Here is a 24,795-nt window from a genome sequence, read left to right as displayed (position 1 = left end):
CTTGTCATTTAGTTCCCAGGTCTTGTGGCCTACACTTTATTTAGAAATGTGCAGATGGTATAAAATCTACTTTTTTAGAATAAATTCACATTTTGTACCTCTGAAATTTTCCATTCAAGGAAATCTTAAAAAATTGAGATCTGATTTATTCACAATTCTGATGGTAAGCAGAACACTTACTTAATTTAGCAAACTGCTTCCTAACTATCCTCCCCACATAAATAAAACAAAAAACTAAGGTCTTCAAAGAATATTTCAGTAACAAGAATATAAAAATACTGAATACTAAAGAAGAGCAATAGATATGATATTGTAATATCACTTTTATCCAGTGTAAGACAATGTTTAAGCTTTATTTTTATGAAACATTTCAGATTCCCTCATATCACAGCACATCAATAAGCAATATGTACATAGACTGACTTTTATAGTACATGTCATGTCCCAAATTCCCAATCCTAGGTAAGATATCAAGTTACAAAATGCAAGCGCTGATAATTAAACTATAGGTAGTATATTAAACAAAAGTGAGTTTTTAGCAATTATGTGAAATGAGGCTTTAATCAAAACGAGACTTAATGCCACAAGGTGTCTTTTTTCCCAAGAGTAATTAATTCAGTCAAGCCCATGATTCTAAACTCAAGTGACAAGTTTTATATTCTTGAAGCAAACAAGAAAAGTCAATCAATGCTTAAGTGGTATATTTTAGTATACGTTATATTTCTGAACAATCCCTCATTGCATTCAATTTTTAGCACTTGTCTTTGAGTTTAATAAAACAAAATAATTAGAGAAGAAAGCCCACTCCACTTTGAGGAATGCAACATAATTGTTCTGTCTGGGTACAACACTGGGGGTCTTTTGTCAACTTACCATACTAATTGACTTACCAAAAGCATACTTCCTTCAGCTACAACTGTAATTGGAACACACAGATTCTACCTGAAGAAAATCCTGTACTTCCAGTTTTAAAAAGCAGACAATTCTATGAAGAAGCAACCATTTAAATATCTAACTATACACATTTAAGTTTTTACAGCTTCATGCCTTATGAGGAATTTTGATTTCAGAAGTATCATTTCACAGATTCAGCATAATTTATACATATTTCACACAGTATAGTATTAGAAACTGTTAAATGGCACAGAATAATCATAATTACTACAAAATTTTAACAATTTCCAGTGATCTTAAAAAGACAAATTATAACCGCCTTTGCTCAGCTAAGATATCCAGTTATGGTTATAACTTTTGAAAATCCTAAAGTTATGTGAAAAAAATTGGTCAAAGAAAATCTGTAAATCTGATACTTTCCAATATTTTAAATATGCATAGCTAAAGAGAAAATAAAGGGGTTGATCTGGCACATGAATAATTAAGTCAATGAATTTTACAACCCTGAGCCACTTTGGCAACTATTTTAGGTTTCACATAATTTTCAGTCTTAGCACCACCATTTTCATTTAGATAAAAGAAATGACCTTTTGAAATCATGGGCACCAAATTTGGTGCTTATGGACAAGAATCACAACCAGAAGCTAGAGACAAAATGGATCACAGCAAGCACAGTTTCTCTCAAAGTAGAAGGAATGTTATAGAATATACAAGAGAAGCGAGAGTTTAGAAACCTTGGGAAGCTCACATTTCTTATTTTGTTTTACTAAACAATTTGAAGCATCATATTCATGTTTAAAAAAATGAAACAAGAAAAATGCAGCATGGAACATTTTAGGAGTCACAGAAGGTTCTCTTCTTCCCTTTGTTTTGGGCACATTGTCTCACCTGTTTTCAGTTTGGTCCAAAAAGAAACAAAACCAAATCTCTGCTCAGAGTAGTCATAGTGAGAACACTGAGATGTGCATATGTTTTTCTAATTTCCCATCCATCTAGACCCTGAAATCTAAATAAATATTTCAGTTAAAACTTTTTTTCCATTTGCATGACGTCTAGGCCACTATATATCCTACCCTGAATGGGGGAGGATGGGACAGCTATATCATAAACTGAAGCAGTGGCAGCTAAAACCTGGCAACTGCTGCCAGAGTCCCCAATGTGTCCTGCCTATTATTATTTTTTAAAATGTGACAAAGGCAAAAGCTACAGTTGGAAACTCACGCAATTTAGAAATATGTTGAAAAATTTTATTATAGTCCTTAGGATTTCCAAGTAAACGCTCCTGAATCAAGTATTACAAAGCTGCTAATTAGCAACTGAAAATTAGCCATTCAAATAATATTAGAAATAGTTGCTGAATTGTTTTTATGAAAGCTTCCTCTTGGATTCTGTAAGGATCAGAGTATCTGAATCCACACACCAGCTAGTTTCAAGAAAGAATTCTTTTGACTAAAACTTACCCTAAAACCAATTTTCCCAATGCTTTTCTTTTTCCCAAATAGTCCAACGTTTTGAGGAGAAATATATGAGGCAGGGTGTTTTATACTGCACTGTACCCTTTAGGAAACCTTTTAGTGAACTGGGAAAATTTTCACAACATAAACGCTATGTATTTATAGATATTATTACTCTGCTGTATAATATATACTGTGGGGGAAAAAAAATAAGAAAAGACTAGCCTGGGCAACATGGTAAAACCTCATCTCTACAAAAAATACAAAAATTAGTTGGGTATGGTGGTGCCAGCCTGTGGTTCCAGCTACATGGGAGGCTGAGGTGGGAGGATTGCCTGAGCCTGGGAGGTCAAGGCTGCAGTTAGTTGTGACCCTGCCACTGTACTCCAGCCTGGGCAACAGGGTGAGACCCTGTCTCAAAAAAAAAAAAAAAAAAAAGGGGGTTTATCAAAGGATAAAACTGAAATGCTATAGTGTATAGTGTGACCATAACTGCAAAAGAGAATCAGCATAATTTAAAAGGATAGCTAGCATACTGTATGTTTTAATAATTCCAGTATTTTTGTTATTTGGGCTTAATTTAACTTCTTTTCCTCTTTTTGATTTTTGTATTCTAAGAGGGCACTTTTAATTTTCAAGTTGTGTTTGAAACTATAAAGAGTATGCTAATACAACTTAATATAAATATAAATAATATATAAGCTCTCTCTCTATATATATACATACATATAAACAGACCCAAGCATTAGACCACTGATGTTGTACTTTCAGGATTCACACGAATAAGTCTAGATGCATTCCTCAGATCTTGGAGTTGCTTGGCAGGTTTCCCCACACCTTCTTCAAACCTTTTCTCCACCACAGGGAGGACTGTTTCATATAAAAAGGATGCATTCTGTCTGATAAAAGCTTTCTTCTCTGGATCCTGCTCACATCGAAGACTATAATCCACATGCTGAACAGCAACCAAAATGATTTCCACCAGGCTCTCCAAAAGTACCATGTGCAGCTCTGGGAAATACAGCTTCAGAGCCTCTTCCAAGAAGCCCATGGTCTGTTTGGTGAAAGCAACCACTGTGTAACTTAGGTTCACCCAGCAGTCATCCCCTGTGTACTGCTCAAAGTTACTTACGCCACAACTTTTCATCTCTTCTTTGAGCTTACCCAGGGCTTCTGGCGTCATCAAGTTCATCCTTCTCCACATCTCTTCAGAGTTGCGATGTTTAGTGGCTTCGATGATGATTTCTTTGTAACTGTGCAAGGCCCCTTGGATGTCTTTCACCAGAAGGGCATGGATGATGAAGGTGAGGTCCAGTCCGATATCACCCAGTTGCTGGCAATGCTCCTTAGCCACTTTTACACACTCAGCTGCTGTCGAGAGGCTCTCCTTACTATCAAACACCTGCTTGCTGAAAGCATCCACGAACATGCCCATGGCTGATCTTGCCCAGACCACAAAGGCGGAGTAGCAGCCGCTGTCAGTGCCTGCAAAATCGATCTCAAATTCTCTTGCAGTCTCAAGAAGACTGGTAAAGAAGACATGGCACAGCTTATGAATATAGAGTAAAGTGGCGCCTTCAATGCGAAGCTGACGAATTGCTGTATGAACAGCGGCTGCCCTGTTTCTCAAAAATAGCTCACAGGCCTTCGTGCACTGGCCTAGCCGGATCAGTTGCGAAACTGCTCTGCGAGTAGCCTTGGGACCACCTCTCAGGGAACGATCTGGGGAGAGTTCGAAAACCAGCACCTCAGTGAGCTGTCGAACTCGCTCCTCCACTTTGGCCCTTAGTTCTTTTACAGGAGGTGGGCTAGGCTTATCTTCCAGGTAATGGTTCAATTTATCCAGCAGGTCAACAGCCCCTTCAAAGTCCCTCTGCGCAATGCAGACATCCAGGTCTTCAGGCAACTCCTGGATCCATTCCATGGAGAGGTCCACGTTCTCTTCCTCTACCTCAGGAACAGCTGGTTCTTCTTCTTCGTCATCCTCAAATGGGTTACTGGCCTTGGAAGTCACTTGGGGTGGCCCTCGAGGGGCCGCTGCCTCTTCCTGCTCCCTTCGCCTTTTCTCACTGAGGGCTCTCTTGGTCTCCTCCAGCACTTCCAGCCACTCTCGTTTGATTTTAGCATTTTCGGCCTGGAAAATACGGCTCTCGGGGAACATAAGCAGCTTGAACATGTCCTTCATGGGCGGGTTGTCCTTGACATTGACTACGGCCAAACCATCTAGGGAATAGAGAGCGTTGTAGCGATACATCCCCCGCCGCTGCGGCAGCCAGGTAGCCACCAACAAACAATCGTTCATGAGAAAGCCGTGCACCCGCTGCAGTTGGGCCATATGGTCGGCATCGTATTCCACTAGGTCCCCGTTGTACACCAGGTACTGTCCCGGCGTCTCCAGCAAATGCCTGCAGCCTTCCACCTTCTCAAGCAGGGTAGTGAGAGTGCGCTGCTTTCCTTCCTCGCCTGGACCGGAGGCGTCGCGGGAGGCGCCCCCGGGGGTGGAGAAAAAACCGGCCTGGCCTCGGAGGTGGTCTCGGCCCCCCGCCCCACCGACTCCCTCCTCCCCTCCCGAGGCGGCAGCGGCTCCGGCGGCAGCTGCGGCAGGCAGCAACGTAAGCGGGATGCTCTCCAGGCTGCTCTTCTGCTCCGTCAGCAAGTGGCTGAGCTGGTACATCTCGCTCTCCAGGTAGGAGATCTCGCGGGCCGTCTCTATGAACTGCCGGTAGTTCTGGTAGACGTTGCGCTTCAGGTTCTGCGCCGTCTCCTCCGCCAGCGCCTGGATGCGCTGCCGGTGCTCCTGGAGGTCCCGGTCCCCATCCGACTGCTGAGAGAGCTGCTTCACGTACAGCCGCGCCTCAAAACCCCCTGACTCCAGCTGCCGACGCAGGCGGCTCGCCCCACTGTCCGACATCGCCATCGCCATTTCCGTCAGGGTCTCACGCACTCACTGTCACTATCAGCGCCGCAGCCGCCGCGGCTGTCTACACCCACCCAAGACTCGTCGAGCTCCTGAGCTGAGGGAGCAGGAATTGGAACGAGACGAGTGCGCCTGCGCCGGGTCTGAGCGACAGACACTGCGCCTGCGCAAGGGGGCCGAGCGCAGACATTGCGCCTGCGCAGGAATGCCATCAGTTTTTAAAGCGCATGCGCCGGAGGAGCTAGTGCGGAAGTGAGGGGAGAGGCCGAGAGAAATTTGGGTACTGCGCATGAACCGAGCGTGACGTTGAGGTTTCAAATAACCGGCAAAGAGTGAAGGCTGGAACTAGCTTCCTGAAAGCTTCGTAGGGCCGGAGCCCTGTGAGCCCAGGTTCTGCGCCCACTAGGAGGTGTCATGCTGACTGCTTTTTTCAACGCCCTAGAATCTTGGCTTCGGCGTTTGCGGTAAGCGCCGTTCTCGTTCACGTTCTGGTTCTCAAGCGAGTTTCCGCGAACTCTCGCGGGATTGACTGGCCGTCTCGAGAGCCGGTATCTCCTAGGAGCTAGTCCTGGTCCTCCGCTAGGCGGCTTGGGGTCGCAGCCTAACTCGGAGCCAGCCTGACGCCGGCGGATCCTGCCCGTGATCCTGGCAACGATGGATGATGACCTGATGTTGGCACTGCGGCTTCAGGAGGAGTGGAACTTGCAGGAGGCGGAGCGCGATCAGGCCCAGGAGTCCCTGTCGCTAGTGGACGCGTCGTGGGAGTTGGTGGACCCCACACCGGACTTGCAGGCCCTGTTTGTTCAGTTTAACGACCAGTTCTTCTGGGGCCAGCTGGAGGCCGTCGAGGTGAAGTGGAGCGTGCGAATGACCCTGTGAGTTCTGAGCCCGCTGGGGAAAGAGGCGGGACTGGCAGTTCTCCTGCAGCCCCCGGCCCTGGTCTTCTCTCCTTTCTCTGGTCCGACGGTCCCAGGGGGGCGTTAAATGAGTGGGGTGGGGGGGTGGGGGGTGTCTGGTTTTGGACCTGGCAGTTCCTGCCTTGGCGTATTTCTCTCTTCCTTACCTTTTCTCCCACTCGAACAATAAGAAAGCTGTGTAGACCCCACCGCCACGGTTGGACTCAGGGCCATAACGAGAAAAGAGATTTGTGTTTGAATCTCACTAAACTTGAAAATTACAAGTTCCTGATTTGCCTTGTGATAGTGCTGTAGGACCCAGAAGGGAAAAGCAACCAAATCTGCCCCTAAGAAAGTGCTGAGGACGCAGAGTAATCTCCAAAGGATGTGTGTTCCCCTCCTCTCTTCCCGTTAGGAACCCATTTTAGTGAGCTCGTGTGTTGCAGTGGGGATCTTCAGTGATGCTTTTAAAACTATTCTTTTTCTACATGCTAAATTTGAGAAATCCTTATTTGAAATAATAATCTACTCCTGCACGTGAACAGGGTGAAGTTTAAGATACAGTTGTATACCACCAGCATGCTTGTTTTTGAGTTGACAGAGAACAACCTACAGTCAAATTAAGATATCATATTAAATTGTGTTTAAAGTACCAATCTCCTTTATACAGGCGTCTGTTATAATTTTGGAGATACGCTATTGGAGATACCTGCTTGTTAATAACACCAAACTGTGATTTGTCGTAAGGAGACTGGGAGTAGCAGAATAGGATTGCCTTTGAGCTGTTGCAGCCTAGCTAGGGCAAGGGAAGCTGCAGTTGGGCCATGCGGTCCGCATCGTATTCCACTAGGTCCCTGTTGTACACCAGGTACTGTCCTGGCGTCTCTATCAGGTGCCTGCAGGCTTCCACCTTCTCAAGCAGGATGGTGAGAGTGCGCTGCTTTCCTTCCTCGCCTGGCGGGGGAGCCGTCGTGGGAGGCGCCCCTGGGGCTGTAACTAATTAATTGGGTGAAATGCAGGTATCTGCTAACTAAGGGGGTATACTCTCAAGAAAGCCATCTGCCAACTGAGTTCTCTTAGTGTGCACTGCCCAAGAATGTGTAAGGACTTGGGCATATTTGGTCAATGTAACACATTTTTATGGTGATTGTTTTCTAGGTGTGCTGGGATATGCAGCTATGAAGGGAAGGGTGGAATGTGTTCCATCCGTCTCAGCGAACCCCTTTTAAAGTTGAGACCAAGAAAGGATCTTGTAGAGGTATTTTTCATGTAAACTTGCTTCCTAGCTCAGTAATTTACAAATGCTTGTCATCGATTTAGACTGCTGTGAATTCACCTGTATGTGTCTTTAAAAAAGTCACTTTGCCCTCAGTGCAAACTTGAATTATGGGTCAAATAATAATGAACACCTTATGTTTTTTATAGTGCTTCATAGTGGGAAAAAAAAGGCTTCTAGAGGCCGGGTGCGGTGGCTCACGCCTGTAATCCCAGCACTTTGGGAGGCCAATGCGGGCGGATCACAAGGTCAGAAGATCGAGAACATCCTGACCAACACGGTGAAACCCCGTCTCTACTAAAAAAAAAAGAAAAAAAAATTAGCCTAGCATGATGGCGGGCGTCTATAGTCCCAGCTACTCGGGAGGCTGAGGCAAGTGAATGGTGTGAACCCGGGAGGCGGAGCTTGCAGTGAGCCGAGATTGCACCACTGCACTCCAGCCTGGGCTACAGAGCCAGACTCCATCTTAAAAAAAAAAAAAAAAGGCTTCTAGGTATATTATCTGTTTTGATTTTACAAGAGCTCTGTTTATGTTCATGTGTTGCTATTTTCATATTTATGAGTAAAGAAATTAAGGTTCAGAGAGGTTAAGTAACTGGCTTAAGTTATGTGTTTAGAAGCAGAGAAAACAGGATCCACATCTTCCTGTTGAGAAACACAAATTTTGATTCTCCTCAGTTGGGCTGCCACACTGCTGTACGCTCAGGACACCTAGCCGAGCTGGCAGCAGAAACCAGTGTGAGGGCACGCTTCACATTTAGAGCTGGTACTTCAGCTAACAGAATGGAGCAGTGGGAGCTGAGGCAGGAGGATCTCTTGAACCCAGGAGGTGGAGGTTGCAGTGAGCTGAGACTGTGCGATTGCACTCCAGCCTGGGCAATAAGAGCGAAATTCCGTCTTAAAAAACACCCAAAAAAACAAAAAGTCTGTACAAAAGAGCAGGGTGGTAGTTTCTCGGCATGGGGTGGGAAACATGTTAAAACATGCTTGGAGATGAGAGATGCTGTTTTTAAGGATAATAAAAGGCAATGGATTACATGACAATGTGAATATACTCAACACTGAACTGTACACATAAAAATGGGTATGATGGGGAATTTTGTTAATTTTTTTTTTTAACCACAATTTGTTTAACAAATAGCTACTAAATGTAAAATGGTATAGTAGAAATACTTGATGAATGAAAAAGGACAAAGCTCAGATGATACAAAGAGAAAGGTAGGTGTGAACAAAGTATCAATAATTAAATGTCAGTGGACTAAACACTCCATTAAATAGATGGAATGGCATGCTTACAGTAAAGACACACTTATTTTAAGTTTAAAAGGATGAGGAAAAGTCATCATCTGAACACTTAACAGCAGAAAACTGTTGTGGCTATAAGGTTGAGTACTCATTATCCGAAGTGTTTGGGACCAGAAGTGTTTCAGATTTCAGATTTTTTTTTTTTTTTAATTTGGAATATTTGCACTGTACTTACTGGTTGAGCTTTCCTAATCCAAAAGTCCCAAATCTGAAATGGCTTTAGTGTGCATTTCCTTAGAACATAGCCTTTAAGCATCTTGTAAGTGCTCAAAAAGTTTTGGATTTTGGAGCATTTCAGATTTTGGATTGTCAAATTAGGGATGTTCAACCAGTATTAGTATCAGACTGAAGACTTCAAGGGAAGAAGTTTTACTAGAGGAAAAGTGGGATATTTTATAATAATAAAACAATCTATTAAACAGCAATACATAATGTCCCTAAAAGTAATAACGTAGCTTTAAATTTTATGAGGCATAAATTAGCAGAAGCAAAAAGAATCTACAATCAGGCTGGGCGCAGTGGCTCACGCCTGTGATCCCAGCACTTTGGGAAGTTGAGACAGGTGGATCACTTGAGGCCAGGAGTTTGAGACCAGCCTGACCAACATGGTGAAACCCCGTCTCTACTAAACATACAAAAATTAGCTGGGTGTGGTGACACACACCTGTAGTCCCAGCTACTCAGGAGGCTGATGCACAAGAGTTGCTTGAACCCGGGAGGCAGAGGTTACAGTGAGCTGAGATCACACCACGGCAGTACAGTCTAGGTGACAGAGCAAGACCTTGTCTTACTACAGCCTCAACCTCCCAGGCCCAAGCAATCCTCCTGCCTCAGCCTCCCAAAGTGGTGGGATTCAGGTGTGACCCACGATGCCCAGCCTCATACTTGCAGAATGTTAACACAACCTTCTTAGTAACCCAATGAATAAGCAGAAAAAAGTAATACACATTTTAAAAAGTTGAACAGCATAATTAACCAAATCAGCTTTACAAGGAGCCCTAACTGGAAGAGTTGCTTAATGAATATGTATTAGGTAAATGATTACATAAACACATGAAAAAAATGGTTTTAAGTAGTGGGTGAGAAGAGAATGGGGAATGTATAATGGTATCAAGTGAGCGTTTCCTGTTGGCAGAAAGTTACAAAATGACATTTTAGTCAATGATGGACCCCATGTATAACAGTGGTCCCATAAGATTATAAGACCATATTTTTATTTATTTATTTATTTTTATTTTTTGTTTTTTGAGATGGAGTTTTGGTCTTGTTGCCCAGGCTGGAGTGCAGTGACATGATCTTGGCTCCCTGCAGCCTCCGCCTCCCTGGTTCAAGAGATCCTCCTACCTCAGCCTCCCAAGTAGCTGGGATTACAGGTGTGCGTCACCACACCCGGCTACTTTTTGTATTTTTAGTAGAGGTGGGGTTTCACCATGTTGGCCAGGCTGGTCTCGAATTCCTGACCCCAGGTGATCCTCCTGCTTCAGCCTCCCAAAGTGCTGAGATTACAGGTGTGAGCCACCGTGCCCAGCCAAGACTATATTGTGTTTTTTAGAGACGGCATCTCCCTCTGTTGCCCAGGCTGGACTGCAGTGGTGCATCTCCGCTCACTGCAAGCTTCGCCTCCCGGGTTCACGCCATTCTCCTGCCTCAGCTTCCCGAATAGCTGGGACTACAGGCACCTGCTACCACACTCGGCTAATTTTTTGTATTTTTTTTTAGTAGAGACGGGGTTTCACCGTGTTAGCCAGGATGGTCTCGATCTTCTGACCTCGTGATCCGACCGCCTCGGCCTCCCAAAGTGCTGGGATTACAGGCATGAGCCACGGCGCCCGGCCAAGACCATATTTTTATTGTACCGTTTATCTTCTTTATATTTAGTTGCACAAATACTTACCATTGTGTTGCACTTGCCTACAGCATTCAGTACAGTAACATCCTGTACAGGTTTGTTTCCTAGGAGCAGCAGGCTATACTCTATAGCCTAGGTGTTTATAGGCTATACCATCTAGGTTTGTTTAAGTGCACTCTTAAGATGTTTGCACAATGACAAAATGTCCTAACAATGGGTTTTTCAGAACATACCCCTGTCAAGTGAGGCACAACTGTAGTTAACTAAATCATAGTGAAGGGAGTTCAGAAAAGGAACAGACTTTATCTGGTTGAGGAGGTCAAGGAAAGCTTTATAACTGTACATTTCATTACTACCATCACCACTCCTACTGCTCACTATTGAGCACCTATTGTGTGTCAGACTTTGGACTAAATGTAGCGTTTACCACAGCCATGCAAAATGAGGATATCCCATTTTAGAGATGAGGAGCCACTTGGAACCTGTCCCAGGTCTCATGCATATGATCGTGGGTTTAGGTTCCAGTATCCCTGACTCCAAGGCTCTTGTTCTGTCCCCTTTACCATTCAGCTTGTCACTCCTGCTGATTAAAACGTGGAGAGGTGAGCATTAGAGGACGAATTGTACTTTTGACAAGCACAGATAGGACAGGAGGCTACTCTTGGCAGAAAGAGTGGGACTAATGTGAACAAAAGTGAGTTCAGACAACTGGAGGCATATTTAGGACTAGAGGTGGTTCATTTTGACCGAATAGAACAGTCGTGGAAAACAGAGGTATTTTGGGACTGTGTTGTATAGATCCTTGAATTAAAACTAAATGTGGAAAATGATAGATACAAAAAAAAGTTCAGTACCGTTTTCAAGATGTTTTTAATGTTTAATTAAATTGAACCCCAGGCCGGGCGCGGTGGCTCAAGCCTGTAATCCCAGCACTTTGGGAGGCCGAGACGGGCGGATCACGAGGTCAGGAGATCGAGACCATCCTGGCGAACACTGTGAAACCCCGTCTCTACTAAAAAATACAAAAAAACTAGCCGGGCGAGGTGGCGGGCGTCTGTAGTCCCAGCTACTCGGGAGGCTGAGGCAGGAGAATGGCGTGAACCCGGGAGGCGGAGCTTGCAGTGAGCTGAGATCCGGCCACTGCACTCCAGCCCCCGGCGACAGAGCGAGACTCCGTCTCAAAAAAAAAAAAAAAAAAAAAAAATTGAACCCCAAATCAGGGACCTAAATTTGTTTCTCCTTTATGAGAATAGTTCTTTATCATCACTCTAATTTAGAATGTTGAGAAACTTTTGCAGTACCTTTCTTGAATTTAAGTCTCCTTCGTTGAGTGGCATTTACTTGAAAAATAAAGTTCTGGCTGGGTACAGTGGCTCATGCGTGTGATTCCAGGCCAAGACAGATGGATTGCTTGAGCCCAGGAGTTGGAAACCTGTCTGGGCAAGATGGTGAGACCTTGTCACCATCTTGAAAAAAATTAGCCGGATGTGGTGGCGTGCGCCTGTAATCCCAGCTACTCAGGAGGCTGAGACAGAAGGATCACTTGATGCCAGGAATTTGGGGCTGCAGTGAAATATAACCAAGCCACTGCACTCCAGTCTGTGTGAAAAAGTGAGACCCCGTCTCTGAGAAATCATGAGATAAATAAGTAAAGTTCCTTTTAAGAGATTAACAGTTGATAATTTTTACGGGGATATATGAATGACCAAGTTAAAATGTTTGATTCTCTCATTTTTCTGTTCAGCATAATTTTGTAAGACTAAAATTCATTAATGACAATCTAGTTCTTCTGATGGAAATTCTTTTTTAAAAAAATTATGGAGGATCATGAAAAAGGTATGTCTTTGAAGATCTTTATGATTTTTGCTTAAAAAAATTATTTGTATTTTTTAGAGCAAAAACCCCAGCAACCTTAAATGCTTTTGTTAATTTTGCACAGAAACTTGTGCATCTTTGGTGTGGAATGAGCAGTAGGTTTTAGTGTTTGTTTTAAAGTTTTCATGATTTCTGAATCAAAACCCAAAATCTGTAGAAAGCTATATACAGAGATGTCTTGTTCAATGTCCTCCTCTATCTTGAACTCCTTACTTGCTGTAGGAAGTGTTAGTTTCTTTTTACTCTTTCATTTTTCTGTTTTGCAAATATTTCTATCCATTTTTATTCCTCCTCACCACCACACGAAATTTTTCTTACACAAAATCGTACGATCTTCTGTACTTTGTCTTCTTCTTTTTTCCTTTTTTGAGACGAAGTTTCACTCTTACTGCCCAGACTGGAATGCAGTGTCGTGATCTCGGCTCACCAAAACCTCTGCCTCCCAGGTTCAGGCGATTCTCCTGCCTCTGCCTCAGCCTCCCGAGTAGCTGGGATTACAGGCGCCTGTCACCATGCCTGGATAATTTTTGTGTATTTAGTAGAGATGGGGTTTTACCATGTTGACCAGGCTGGTCTTGAACTCCTGACCTCAGGTGATCCACCTGCCTCGGCCTCCCAAAGTGCTGGGATTACAGGCGTGAGCCACCGTGCCCGGCCCCCTGTCTTTTTCATTAATACACTCTATAGCTTTCTCCAAACCATTTCACATAGATCCTTCTCATTCTTTTTTATGGCTGCATAGAATTCCATTATATGGATGTACAAAACACTGGAGTTATTTCTAATCTTTTGCTATTATAAGTAGTGTCACGGTGAATACACCTTGTACATATGACCGTGCATGCTGGTCTAGGTATTGCTGTCTGAGAAAACAAATGCATTTGTAATTTTGTTAGATGCTACCAAATTTTCCATCGGGGAATTGCACTCCCACCAGCAATATATAGGAATGTTTATTTTCCCTTGGCTTTACTAATGGTGTCAAACTTTAGGAGTTTTACCAATCTTGATAAGCAATAAATAACATCCTAGTGTAGTGTTGGGTTTTTGTGGGTTTTTTTTTTGTTTTTTGAGACAGGGTCTTGCTGGGTTGTCTAGGCTGGAGGTAATCATAGGTCACTGCAACCTTGAATTCCTGGCCTCAAGCAATGCCCCCGTCTCAGCCTCCTGAGTAGCTAGAACTACAGGTGCACAGCTAATTGTTTTAATTTTTTTGTAGAGACAAGGTCTCACTATGTTGACCAGGCTGGTTTTGAACTCTTGGCCTCAAGCAATCCTCCCACTTCAGCCTCCTAAAGTGCTGGGATTATAGGCATGAGCCACCACGTCTGACCATCCTAGTGTAGTATTAATTCGCATTTCTCTTTTTATAAATAAAGTTGGGCATTTTTTCTTTACTTTTCTTTTCTTTTTTTTTGGAGATGGAGTCTCACTCTGTCACCCAGGCTGGAGTGCAGTGGTGCGATCTCGGCTCACTGCAACCTACGCCTCCCAGGTTCAAGCAATTCCCCTGCCTCAGCCTCCTGAGTAGCTCAGACTACAGGCTGGTGCAGCTACGCCTGGCTGGTTTTTTTTTTTTTTGTATTATAGTAGAGACAGGGTTTCACCATGTTGAGCAGGACGTTTCAGTCTCCTGACCTCGTGAGCCGGAAGCTGGGCATTTTTTTGTTTGTGTCTGGGTCATTTGTGCTACTTCTGTGAGCTCCATGGTCTTTGCCCATTTTGAAATTGGGTTGTCATTTTCCTGTTGACATTAGGAGTTCCTTGTATATTAGGAATAGCCTGTGGTAAGAATTATACATATATTTTTCTGAGTTTATCTTTTTACTTGGTGTTTTTTTCCTATAGAATTTTAAAGTTTTGTCTGGGTGCAGTGGCTGCCGCCTGTAATCCCAGCACTTTGGGAGGCTGAGGCGGGCAGATTGCTTGAGGTCAGGAGTGTAAGACCAGCTTGGCCAACATGGCCAAACCCCGTCTCTGCTAAAATACAAAAATTAGCCAGGCATGGTGGCGGGCGCCTGTAGTGCCAGCTACTCAGGGGGCTGAGGCACGAGAATCACTTGGACCCGGGAGGCAGAGGTTGCAATGAGCAGAGATTGAGCCACTGCACTCCAGCCTGGGTGACAGAGTAAGACCCTGTTCAAAAAAAAAAGAATTTTAAAGTTTTTATGTAGTTGAATTCATTGATTTTTCTGGATTTTGATTTATAGTTAAAAAGGTCTCCCTAGAACAGGGAGTTCTTAACCTGTGATTTTCAGAGCTTCAGATATTACACAAATTTGAGTACCCCTTCTCCAAAATGCCTGGGACTAGAAGTGTCTTGGATTTCATATTGATTTTGGATTTTGGAATATTTGTGTTATTCTTACAGGTGGAGCATCCCAAATCTGAAAATCTGCAATGCTCCAATGAGCATTTCCTTTTGAGTGTCATGTTGGTGCTCAAAAGTTTCTGATTTTGGAGCATTTTGGATTTTCAGAGTTGGGATGCTCAAATCATATGCGATGTTTTGTGAATGTGTGCTTATATAATTTTTATAGAATGAGGTGGGTTTTTTGTTGTTGTTTTGTTTTTGTGAGACAGTGTCTCATTCTGTCACCCTGGCTGGAGTGTAGTGGCACAGTCACAGCTCACTGCAGCCTCAACCTCCCCAGGCTCAGAGGATCCTCCCACCTCAGCCTCCTGAGTGTAGCGGGGACTACAGGCACCCAACACCACACCTGACTAATTTTTGTATTTTTTTGTAGAGACAGGGTTCCGCCATGTTGCCCAGGCTGGTCTCGAACCCCTGGGTTCAAGCGATCCTCCCACCTTTGCCTCCCAAAGTGTTGAGATTACAGGTGTGAGCCACTGCACCCGGCCTGGAATGAGTTTTATCAGTTCTGAAGGAAGCCTGTGATACAGAAAAGACTCCAGATAGAATAAGAAAATGTATATTTTCTGAAGTGTCATACAAACACTGAAAATAATTTGATTATTTTATGTTCCAGACCCTCCTGCATGAAATGATACATGCCTATTTATTTGTCACTAATAATGACAAAGACCGAGAAGGGCATGGTCCAGAATTTTGTAAACATATGCATCGCATCAACAGCCTGACTGGAGCCAATATAACGGTACAGAAAGCCATATATATTTATGATATTTAGTAGTTTATTCAATAACTCCTGAGATTTAATTGAAAGTAGAGAACTAGGTAGAAACAAATATCTTTGAGGATTTTCCACAGCGAACGAGAGGCCTAGAGAAGCGAATTGGCTTGTCTGGAACCACATGGTAGAATGGCAGCAGAGCCAGTGATATCCCCGAGGCTTCTGACCTCTTCGGGGTCAACATTTTACACATAGGTAACTCAGGCTTGCAGTACCTCTCTTCTGGAATCATAATGATCTCTTAACTTTGTTTCCTTATTGTCTTCTTTAGTCCATCCTATATCCTGCTACCATTGCAGATGTCATTCCCTCATCAGAATTCTTTGATTCATATCTCTGTATGGCATTGCAGGAGATGGCAAAGCCTAAGGTTCAAAAAGCTGGAGGCGTCAGGCTGCTTGGATTCAAATCCTGGCTCCACCAATTACTGACTTTGCTGTGCCTCATTTTATACCCATGGCAAATAAAAGTAATAACAATACCTGCCTGTTGGATCCTTGTGAGGAGAAAGGATTAAAGGAGAAAGTACGTCAAAACATTTTAGCCAATCTGACACTAATTAAATATTAGTTTAATTGTATTCGTTTTATTAAATAACCTTGTTCCTTTTTTACTGCCTCCAACTCTGCTGCCTGTGTCCTCTTTCTTTAACTGCACTTTTGACCTCCATGTGCAGCTTCCCTAAGGCGTGCCCCTGCTCTGTTTTGTGTCCAAATGCTTTTCATCGTTCCAGTGGCATCTCATTTCTTCCTCTTTTGAATCCTCAACAGATATTTAAGCTATTACAATTTTTTATGCTACTTTCATACTTTTGAACACAGGGTAGGTCTTGCCCATCTTTATAATACATCTATATAAGATGTATAAGGTACTGTCCTTACATGGACTTGACAAATACTGAATTGAATATTAATAGGATAGATTAATTCTTTCTTATGTTTGGGTATTTCCTTCCTTTAAAAGGCAACAAAATCCAGTGTGATAGAAAATGAACAGTGCTCAACCGCCATGTTTTATTTATTTATTTATTTTTAAGATAGGGTCTTGCTCTGTTGCCTAGGCTGGATGCAGTGGTGCATTCATAGCCCACTGCAGACTCAACCTCCTGGGCTTAAGTGATCCTCCCACCTCAGCCTCCTGAGTAGCTGGGGCTACAGATGTGTGCCACGATGTCAAGCTAATTAAAAAAAATTTTTTTTTTTTAGAGACAGGATCTCACCATGTTGCCCAGGCTGATCTTGAACTCATGGGTTCAAATGATTCTCCCATCTCAGCCTCCCAAAGTGGTGGGATTATAGACATGAGGTACCATGCCTGGCCTCTCCATGTATTACTGTTTTCTAGCTATCAGTTTTAATTTTCTAAAGACCTCATTTAATTATTAGACAGGTACTTCAACATTAGGAAAGTGTCTTGCAGTTGTTAAAAAATCAGAAATAAAATCCAGGTTAGCAAGAGAATTATAGAGTTGCTTGTATAAAATACATTTAGTTTCTTAACCAGAACTTATACTATAAGCAAAGCCCTTGTATACGTCCCATTGTTCAGTTGGAAGAGTAGCTGTTCTTTTATCTTAGATATCTGTGTGTTTTTATTTAGGAGAGGTTTTAAGGAGTGAACACTCCTTGCTTTTACAGGTTACATCCTGTTATAAGGAACTCCGCAGGATATCTACATTGTAGAGTAATTTTATTTCAGTGACTACATTGTTAAAAGTCACATTCCCAAGCTTTAGGAGTTACAGGAATTGGAAGCAAAACAGATCCAGGCCGGGTGTGGTGGTTCACGCCTGTAATCCCAGCACTTTGGGAGGCCGAAGTGGGAGGATCACTTGAGCCCAGGAGTTTGAGATCAGCCTGGGTAATATAGTGAGACTTGTTTCCACAAAAAAATAAAAAAATTAGCCAGGCGTGGTAGCTCATGCCTGTAGTCGCGGCTACTCGGGAGACAGATAGAAGGATCACTTGAGCCTGGGAGGCGGAGGTTGCAGTGAGCCAAGATCATGCCACCTCACTCCAGCCTGGGCAGACAGAGCGAGTCCATGTCACAAGACAAACAAAACAGATCCATTTCCCTGTCTTTTTTGGTAATGAATTAAGTCAAGAGTTCTGAACATAGTAGAGTGCAGGGTTTCCCATGCTGCTTTGCCTTAAAACCTATGTCCTTCAGTCCCTTCTGCATTTAATAGAATGTGCATTCTTTGCATGCTTGAGTAGAAGAAATTTTTTGCTTAGGATGGAGCAATAGTGAGTTTAAAACTATAGCCTTATAGAAAGCTTAGCAGTCTTTCCCACAAGGGGAATTTATTAGAAAGCTAAATGTCTTTGGTAAAAAACCACAATCTTATATACAGATGCTTCTTACTCTTACACAGAGAGTTCCACTGAGAAGGCAGAAGAATAAGGTACCCATAGTCATTTAGGAGTCATTTCAAATGGTGCTCTGTAGTCCTCAGTGCCACCGTGCTAGGAGGGCTGACCCCCTTTTCAGTCAGATCTTTTCCCTTACCTGTTTTCTGCTTGGATTCTAAGTAGGATTTTTGTCTAGAGGGTGAAAAAAGAACGCATCCTACTTAAGGCCTGAAAAGCACACTTCAGAGAATTTTATTTGACTCAATGAATGCTGCTTTTCTGACTGAGCATCTTCCTGGTGCAAAAAGCACTATATTAGCCATTAGGGACACAAAAAAGTAAAACATTCAGATCCTGGAGAACTTTTCAGTCTGGTAAGAGAAATATTTATAAACAGATAAAATGGTACCCTATAAGGCTTATTACAGAGACATAAGCAAAGAACTTCAAGAATGTGGAGAGTGAGCTTAGCAGAAGCTTCTCTGGGTAAGATACTTGTGGTGTTAGGGTCAGGCATTTATAGGGAGTAGTTTAGTCCTTTAGAACCCTTTTCCTATTGTTACGTATAGGGAAAATTTCAATTTAGCAGTGGGAATGATTCTTATTTTAGTATGGTATTATATAAAATCTTTATCCTAATTTTTGATCATTTACAAATTTGATTTCTGAAACTGTTAGCGTTCATGAAGATTTTCTGTGGTTTTGTTTTTAAAAGATTTTTTGTCGTCTAATTCCACATGCATCTATCTTTACAGTTTATGAAGTATTAACTGCTGCCCTTTCCCATTAAAATCGACTTTTGAACAGAAACTAAATATAGTTGCTTTCTTTCCCAAAATAGAACTCTTCAGAAAGCTCTGGGAAACAAAGTTTCAAAAATTTAAAACAAAAAAAGGACTGCTTATGTACATCGTTTTCTTGCAGTTGTTAACTTGCTTATTGAATACAAAAAATTCTCTTCTCCCCTCAGGTCTACCATGCTTTTCACGACGAGGTGGATGAATATCGGCGACACTGGTGGCGCTGCGATGGGCCGTGCCAGCACAGGCCGCCCTATTACGGCTATGTCAAACGAGCTACTAACAGGGAACCCTCTGCTCATGACTATTGGTGGGCTGAGCACCAGAAAACCTGTGGAGGCACTTACATGAAAATCAAGGAACCAGAGAATTACTCAAAAAAAGGCAAAGGAAAGACAAAACTAGGAAAGCAACCAGTATCAGCCGCAGAGAATAAAGGTACCTTCATGTGCATTCCTTCTGATTTTTTTTTTTTTTTTTTTTGAGATGGAGTCTCGCTCTGTCGCCCAGGCTGGAGTGCAGTGGCCGGATCTCAGCTCACTGTAAGCTCCGCCTCCCGGGTTTACACCATTCTCCTGCCTCAGCCTCCCGAGTAGCTGGGACTACAGGCGCCCACCACCTCGCCCGGCTAGTTTTTTTGTATTTTTTTAGTAGAGACGAGGTTTCACCGTGTTAGCCAGGATGGTCTCGATCTCCTGACCTCGTGATCCACCCGTCTTGGCCTCCCAAAGTGCTGGGATTACAGGCTTGAGCCACCGCGCCCAGCCCCTTCTGATTTTTATGTGACCATAGCTACGATGTAAAGACAATACTGTCCTTCAGAGAACTGGTATTAAGATAAGCTTAAGGATTGTTTCTGGTGTAGACTGTCTTCAAGTGTAGACTTAAGGAAAAAATCCCATCATCCATGAAATGATGGTAGGAAAATAGACTTTGTACAGAAGTAAGTAAAAGTAGGAATAGTTTCCACTGATATTTCAGTTTTTATTTTTATTTTAACTTTTTTCAGTTTCTTTTTATTCAAAGAAACAAAACTCAATCTCTGATAATATTTGAGGTAAAGTTCCTTTCCCTATCTTGATTCACTGAGTTATTAGGAAACAGAAGGCAAAAAGATTGTCAAAATAAAAACAATAATTCAAGTAACAATGCCCGGAATATACGTCCTAACTACACCCCTTCCTATCAGTTGGATTCTATCCAAGTGACTTCTATTGATGTATGTATGTTCATTCAAAGAATGGGAAAAGGATATGACATATATTTGCCAGTACTTCATCTTCAAGATTTACCCTTTTCCTGTGAAGTTCAGAGTTACTGAAGATGCTTCTTCCCTTCGGAAGTTGTTGATTTGATGTGGTAGAACCCAAGAACATAGGCTATATTTCCCAAATCTTTAATTATTGAGTGAAGGAGCTATAGATGAATTGATGTGGAAAGACCGTATCTTCATTTTCATGAGTAGAAGGAAAGATAAGAATGAGGCAGCAGATTTTCCCTCCTGGAATTACACATAAAGGACTAAGTAATTTTCAAGGTAAATGTTGCCTTGTTATTGGTCTTTGGCATAAGATTCTTTATTTAAATATGAGAGAATTTTTTTTTTATCCTTTATATTCTCTCAATATCAGAACTCTGAATTCTGAAGATTGTCCTTCTCTCATTAATAGAATTGTATGGATGTAAGATAGAGTATTATTTCTTCATTTTGAGAAAACTGTACATTAGTTTAATGTTTGTTACTGTATTTCTTTTGAGTTGAGGCACTTACATAAAAATCTTCTTTGCTGTTTTTGCAGATAAACCCAACAGAGGTGAGGCCCAGCTAGTAATCCCTTTTAGTGGGAAAGGGTATGTTCTAGGAGAAACAAGCAATTTACCTTCACCTGGGAAATTGATCACTTCACATGCCATTAATAAAACCCAAGATCTTTTAAATCAAAACCATTCAGCAAATGCTGTAAGACCTAATTCTAAAATCAAGGTGAAATTTGAACAGAATGGTTCAAGTAAAACTTCTCATCTGGTCTCCCCTGCTGTTAATAACAGTCACCAAAATGTTCTAAGCAACTACTTTCCTAGAGTATCAGTTGCCAACCAAAAGGCTTTCAGAGGTGTGAATGGATCTCCAAGGAAAAGTGAAACAGTTGGCAACATCCCTAAAAACTCAGTATCTTCTAGTTCTCAAAGAAGGGTTTCATCTTCTAAGATATCCTTAAGAAATTCTTCAAAAGTAATGGAATCAACATCTGTGATGCCATCCCGGGATGTGAGTGGGTCTGAAGATACATTCCCAAATAAACGACCTCGGCTAGAAGATAAGACTGTTTTTGACAATTTTTTTATCAAGAAAGAACAAATAGAAAGCAGTGGTAATGATCCAAAGTATAGTTCATATCCTACAACCACAACTCAGAATTCCAGCCGTTCATCCAGCCAGAGCAAAATGGTTAATTGCCCAGTTTGTCAGAATGAAGTTTTGGAGTCTCAGATTAATGAGCACTTGGACTGGTGCCTTGAAGGTGACAGCATCAAAGTCAAAAGCTGAAGAAAGTCTTTGAAAAAGGTTTCAAAATCTCAAATACCACCTGTATTACCTCACTAATGTGCTATGTCAGTCAGGAAGTTCTGGTTAATACTGAGGTTTGTAGGTTATAATCCAGTTCATATAACCAATACAAAATGTCCTATTTTATATATCCACATATAAGATTGTAATTTGAAAATGTTTTATGTCTCAGGGTGCTACATTCGCTCTTGCCTTATAGGTAAGAGGTATACTGTAACCCAGGTTCTGCCTGTCATGTATAATTTTTAGATACTTTTGTTCTTTCTTGCTCTTAAGGATTTTAAAAATCTGTTAATCTTTTTCATTTGTATACTTTCCTAGAAACGCTCATATGGGGAATCCTGTCAGGTATTTGGTTATATTGACTATTTCTTTATTAATAGTATTAGAACTCATTCCCTGAACTGATGTAAATCTTCATAGTGTCAGACATACTGACCAAAACCACAATCTAGACTACAAAGTATATTGTTTTAGAGTACTCAAATTGTATTATTTATTAATTTTTTTGTTTGCAGAATCTTAACAGGAACTGTGTTTTCTAGATTTTAAAGAATTTTATTTGTCCCACTTTTACTAAACGGTGGCAGCAGATTTTAAGTTAAAGAATATGGAACATAGGGAAATAAGTAAATTTATTTTGGAATATTTTTAATAACAAATAGCCACTATAATTCTGTAGGCCAGATTTTATATTGAGTTTAGCTGTTTTCTCAAAATTTAGCAGAGTGGTTAAAATTCTGTGCTGATAACTAACTGATACGTATAACATAAACATAACAAGGTTGCCTAGTTTATGTAACAGTGGAAAGTTATCTGGAAATAGTATTTTGAACTTTCAGCCAAGTTTAAACCATTATAATAAAAGGAATACCATTTGTGCATTTAAAGTAATCTTTTTAAAAAAAAAAAAATCTTTTCCATGTTACAGGGAAAGGACAAAGATACCTTTATCAGTTTACTTTTTGTCTTGTGGCTGTACATGCTGTTGGCATAGCCCTAACAGTTGTTCACAAGTTTTCTTTTATTGCAATTTTCCTTCACTTCATTGTAATACAGGTGCACAAATCTTAAGTGCACAGCTGGGTAAACTTCTACAGTGTTCACCTGTGTAACTACTACCCAGCTCAAGTTAGAGAACACTTCCATTGCCACAGGCGGCTAGTTCCTATAGGTGTCTGCTCCCAGTTGATACCCGTGACCCTCACCACCTCCAGAGGTCCCCACTCTTTTCACCCCATCATCGCAGATTATTTTTGAACTTTATAAAGTAGTATCTTTGTTCCTATGTGTAGCAGTTCATTTTCATTGCTCTTGCATTTGTATGAATATACCAGAATTTCTTCATCCATTCTAATGTTAATGGACATTTGAATTGTTTCCAGTTTGGGGCTGGTAAGCATAATGCTGCTGAGAACATTCTTTTCTGTTGGGAATATATATAGGAGTGGAATTGCTGAGTCACGGGGTATATTTCTGTTTCGCTTTAGTAAATTCTGCCAGTTTACACTCCTACCAGCAACGTATGAGAGTTTTAGTTGTTCACCATTCATAACACTTATCAGCCCTTTTCATTTGAGACTGGTTGGATGTTCACAAGTTTTGATACTTCTTAAAGCATTAAGTTAAAAATTTTTAATAAATATTTATAAATAGCTATTAAAATGTGTATTGTTTATATAGTTATATTTTCATAGAGGATCATTTTCTCTAAATGAATATAACAAATTATGTGTAATTAAATGCTTCCTGAGCCAAAACCACACAAGGTTCTGGGGCTGTGAAGTAGCTAAGACGGTCCATGCCCTCAAGCTTTTCAGCCTAGTTGGGGAGTAAGACAAATGCACATTAATCTCTGTAGAGTTTGCCAAATGCTATGACAAGGGTTTTTGCTGGGTGCTGTGGGTAAACTGTAGGAAAGACAATTAGCTCAGCGCAGGACTCGGGGGATGTTTCTTGGAGGAGACAACATCCAAAGTTGAATCGTGTAGAGTGAGTCGAGTTAGCCCGCTTAAAGAAGGGTGGGGAAGAACCTTTCAAAGGGAAGAAGGAACACAAAGCCACGTTCCGAGGGAACTGTATGCTATTCCAAGTGAATAGAGTAAAATGTGAGGGGCAAAATGGCCGAAGGAGAGATGGCAGAAAGGACAGATCTAGCCAAGTAGTACAAGTTTGAGGCCAGGGACCTTATATTCCTCACTTTACGTCTGGTTTGTGTGATACTTGCTGATAAGCATCTCTTAATTCAGGTGGGACTTGGAAAGGCTTATAAGCCGGTCGAGGACATGTTGAGAAGTGTTTCCGATGGATATTTCTGGGGACAGCATAGATAAGGGGGGAAGGGTAGTGGCAGGGATGGAGAGGAAGAGACAATTGTTTGAGAAACAGGTAGTAAAGTCAGGAGTTGGTGTCAGGTTCTAGGGAATGATGGAAATACATCAGTTGAGAAAATGGAACTCAATTTGAAATTAAGCCTTACTACATCTGTTAAACACTTGAGAAAATTTGCACCCTAAGAATTCTGATATTCCCCCAAATCTGTCATTCATAATAGAGCCGTAGTTTTCTTTCTGTTTCGATTTTTCCTGTTAAAGTTAACTTCCCAGCTTCAAAGCAGAGCTGGTAATTCTGGCTCAATCCTTCAATGCCATCCCCCTACTGTGGGGACATGGGGTCTAGATTCTGTTTTTATAAAATGTTGGGTTTTGGGTTTTTGTTTTGTTTATTGAGATGGCGCCTCGCTCTGTTGCCCAGGCTGGAGTGCAGTGGCGCAATCTTGGCTCACTGCAATCTCAGCCTCCCGGGTTCAAGCAGCTCTCCTGCCTCAGCCTCACAAGTAGCTGGGATTAAAGGCAAGCACCACCAAACGTGGCTAATTTTTGTATTTTTAGTAGAGACGGGGTTTCACCTTGTTGGTCAGACTGGTCTCGAACTCCTAACCTCAAGTGATTTGCCCGCCTCGGCCTCCCAAAGTGCTGGGATTACAGGTGTGAGCCACCGTGCCCTGCCGAAACAGTGTTTCTTAAAGTCAGTGTCATATGTTACCTAGCCAAAATAGTTTTTACTTTAGAAAATTTCGCTGGGTGGCCGGGCGCAGTGGCTCACGCCTGTAATCCCAGCACTATGGAAGGCTGAGGCAGGCGGATCACCAGGTCAAGAGATTGAGGCCATCCTGGCCAACATGGTGAAATCCCGTCTCTATTAAAAATACAAAAAATTAGCTGGGTGTGGTGGCAGATACCTGTAATCCCAGCTACTTGGGAGACTGAGGAGAATCGCTTGAACCTAGGAGGCGGAGGTTGCGGTGAGCTGAGATCACGCCATTTCTCTCCAGCCTGGGCAAAAAGGGTGAATGAAACTGTGTCTCAAAAAAAAAAAAAAAAGGAAAAAGAGAAAGAGGCCGGGCGCGGTGGCTCAAGCCTGTAATCCCAACACTTTGGGAGGCCGAGACGGG

The 24,795-nt window shown here is 42.1% G+C and overlaps 2 protein-coding genes across 4 annotated transcripts; one reads left to right on the top strand and one right to left on the bottom strand.

Annotated features, from left to right (window-relative positions):
• Positions 1-327: 327 nt before the first annotated feature.
• EXOC8 (exocyst complex component 8) lies at positions 328-5,413 on the bottom strand. Its single transcript, XM_033198190.1, has one exon. The coding sequence runs from the start codon at positions 5,269-5,271 to the stop codon at positions 3,094-3,096; it is 2,178 nt and encodes a 725-aa protein (XP_033054081.1). The 5' UTR covers positions 5,272-5,413; the 3' UTR covers positions 328-3,093.
• Positions 5,414-5,461: 48 nt separating this feature from the next.
• On the top strand, positions 5,462-24,795 carry SPRTN (SprT-like N-terminal domain). 3 transcript variants are annotated; one of them, XR_004434074.1, is made up of 6 exons: positions 5,462-6,140; positions 7,320-7,419; positions 15,457-15,585; positions 18,943-19,210; positions 20,572-21,905; positions 24,741-24,795. XR_004434074.1 is itself a non-coding variant. In XM_033198191.1 (5 exons), exons 1-5 carry the CDS (start codon positions 5,920-5,922, stop codon positions 21,318-21,320), a joined length of 1,467 nt encoding a protein of 488 aa, XP_033054082.1. In that variant the 5' UTR covers positions 5,462-5,919; the 3' UTR covers positions 21,321-23,006. The 3 variants fall into 3 exon arrangements, 2 of the variants coding, with proteins under 2 accessions (XP_033054082.1, XP_033054083.1); XM_033198191.1 differs by lacking the exon at positions 24,741-24,795 and having other exon boundaries at positions 20,572-23,006; XM_033198192.1 differs by lacking the exons at positions 15,457-15,585; positions 24,741-24,795 and having other exon boundaries at positions 20,572-23,006.

This window comes from Trachypithecus francoisi, unplaced genomic scaffold (assembly GCF_009764315.1).
Source record: "Trachypithecus francoisi isolate TF-2019V2 unplaced genomic scaffold, Tfra_2.0 Lachesis_group5, whole genome shotgun sequence".
NCBI lineage: Eukaryota > Metazoa > Chordata > Mammalia > Primates > Cercopithecidae > Trachypithecus > Trachypithecus francoisi.
The sequence above is the reverse complement of the archived record's forward strand: the minus strand, read 5'-3'. Positions and strand labels throughout refer to the sequence as shown.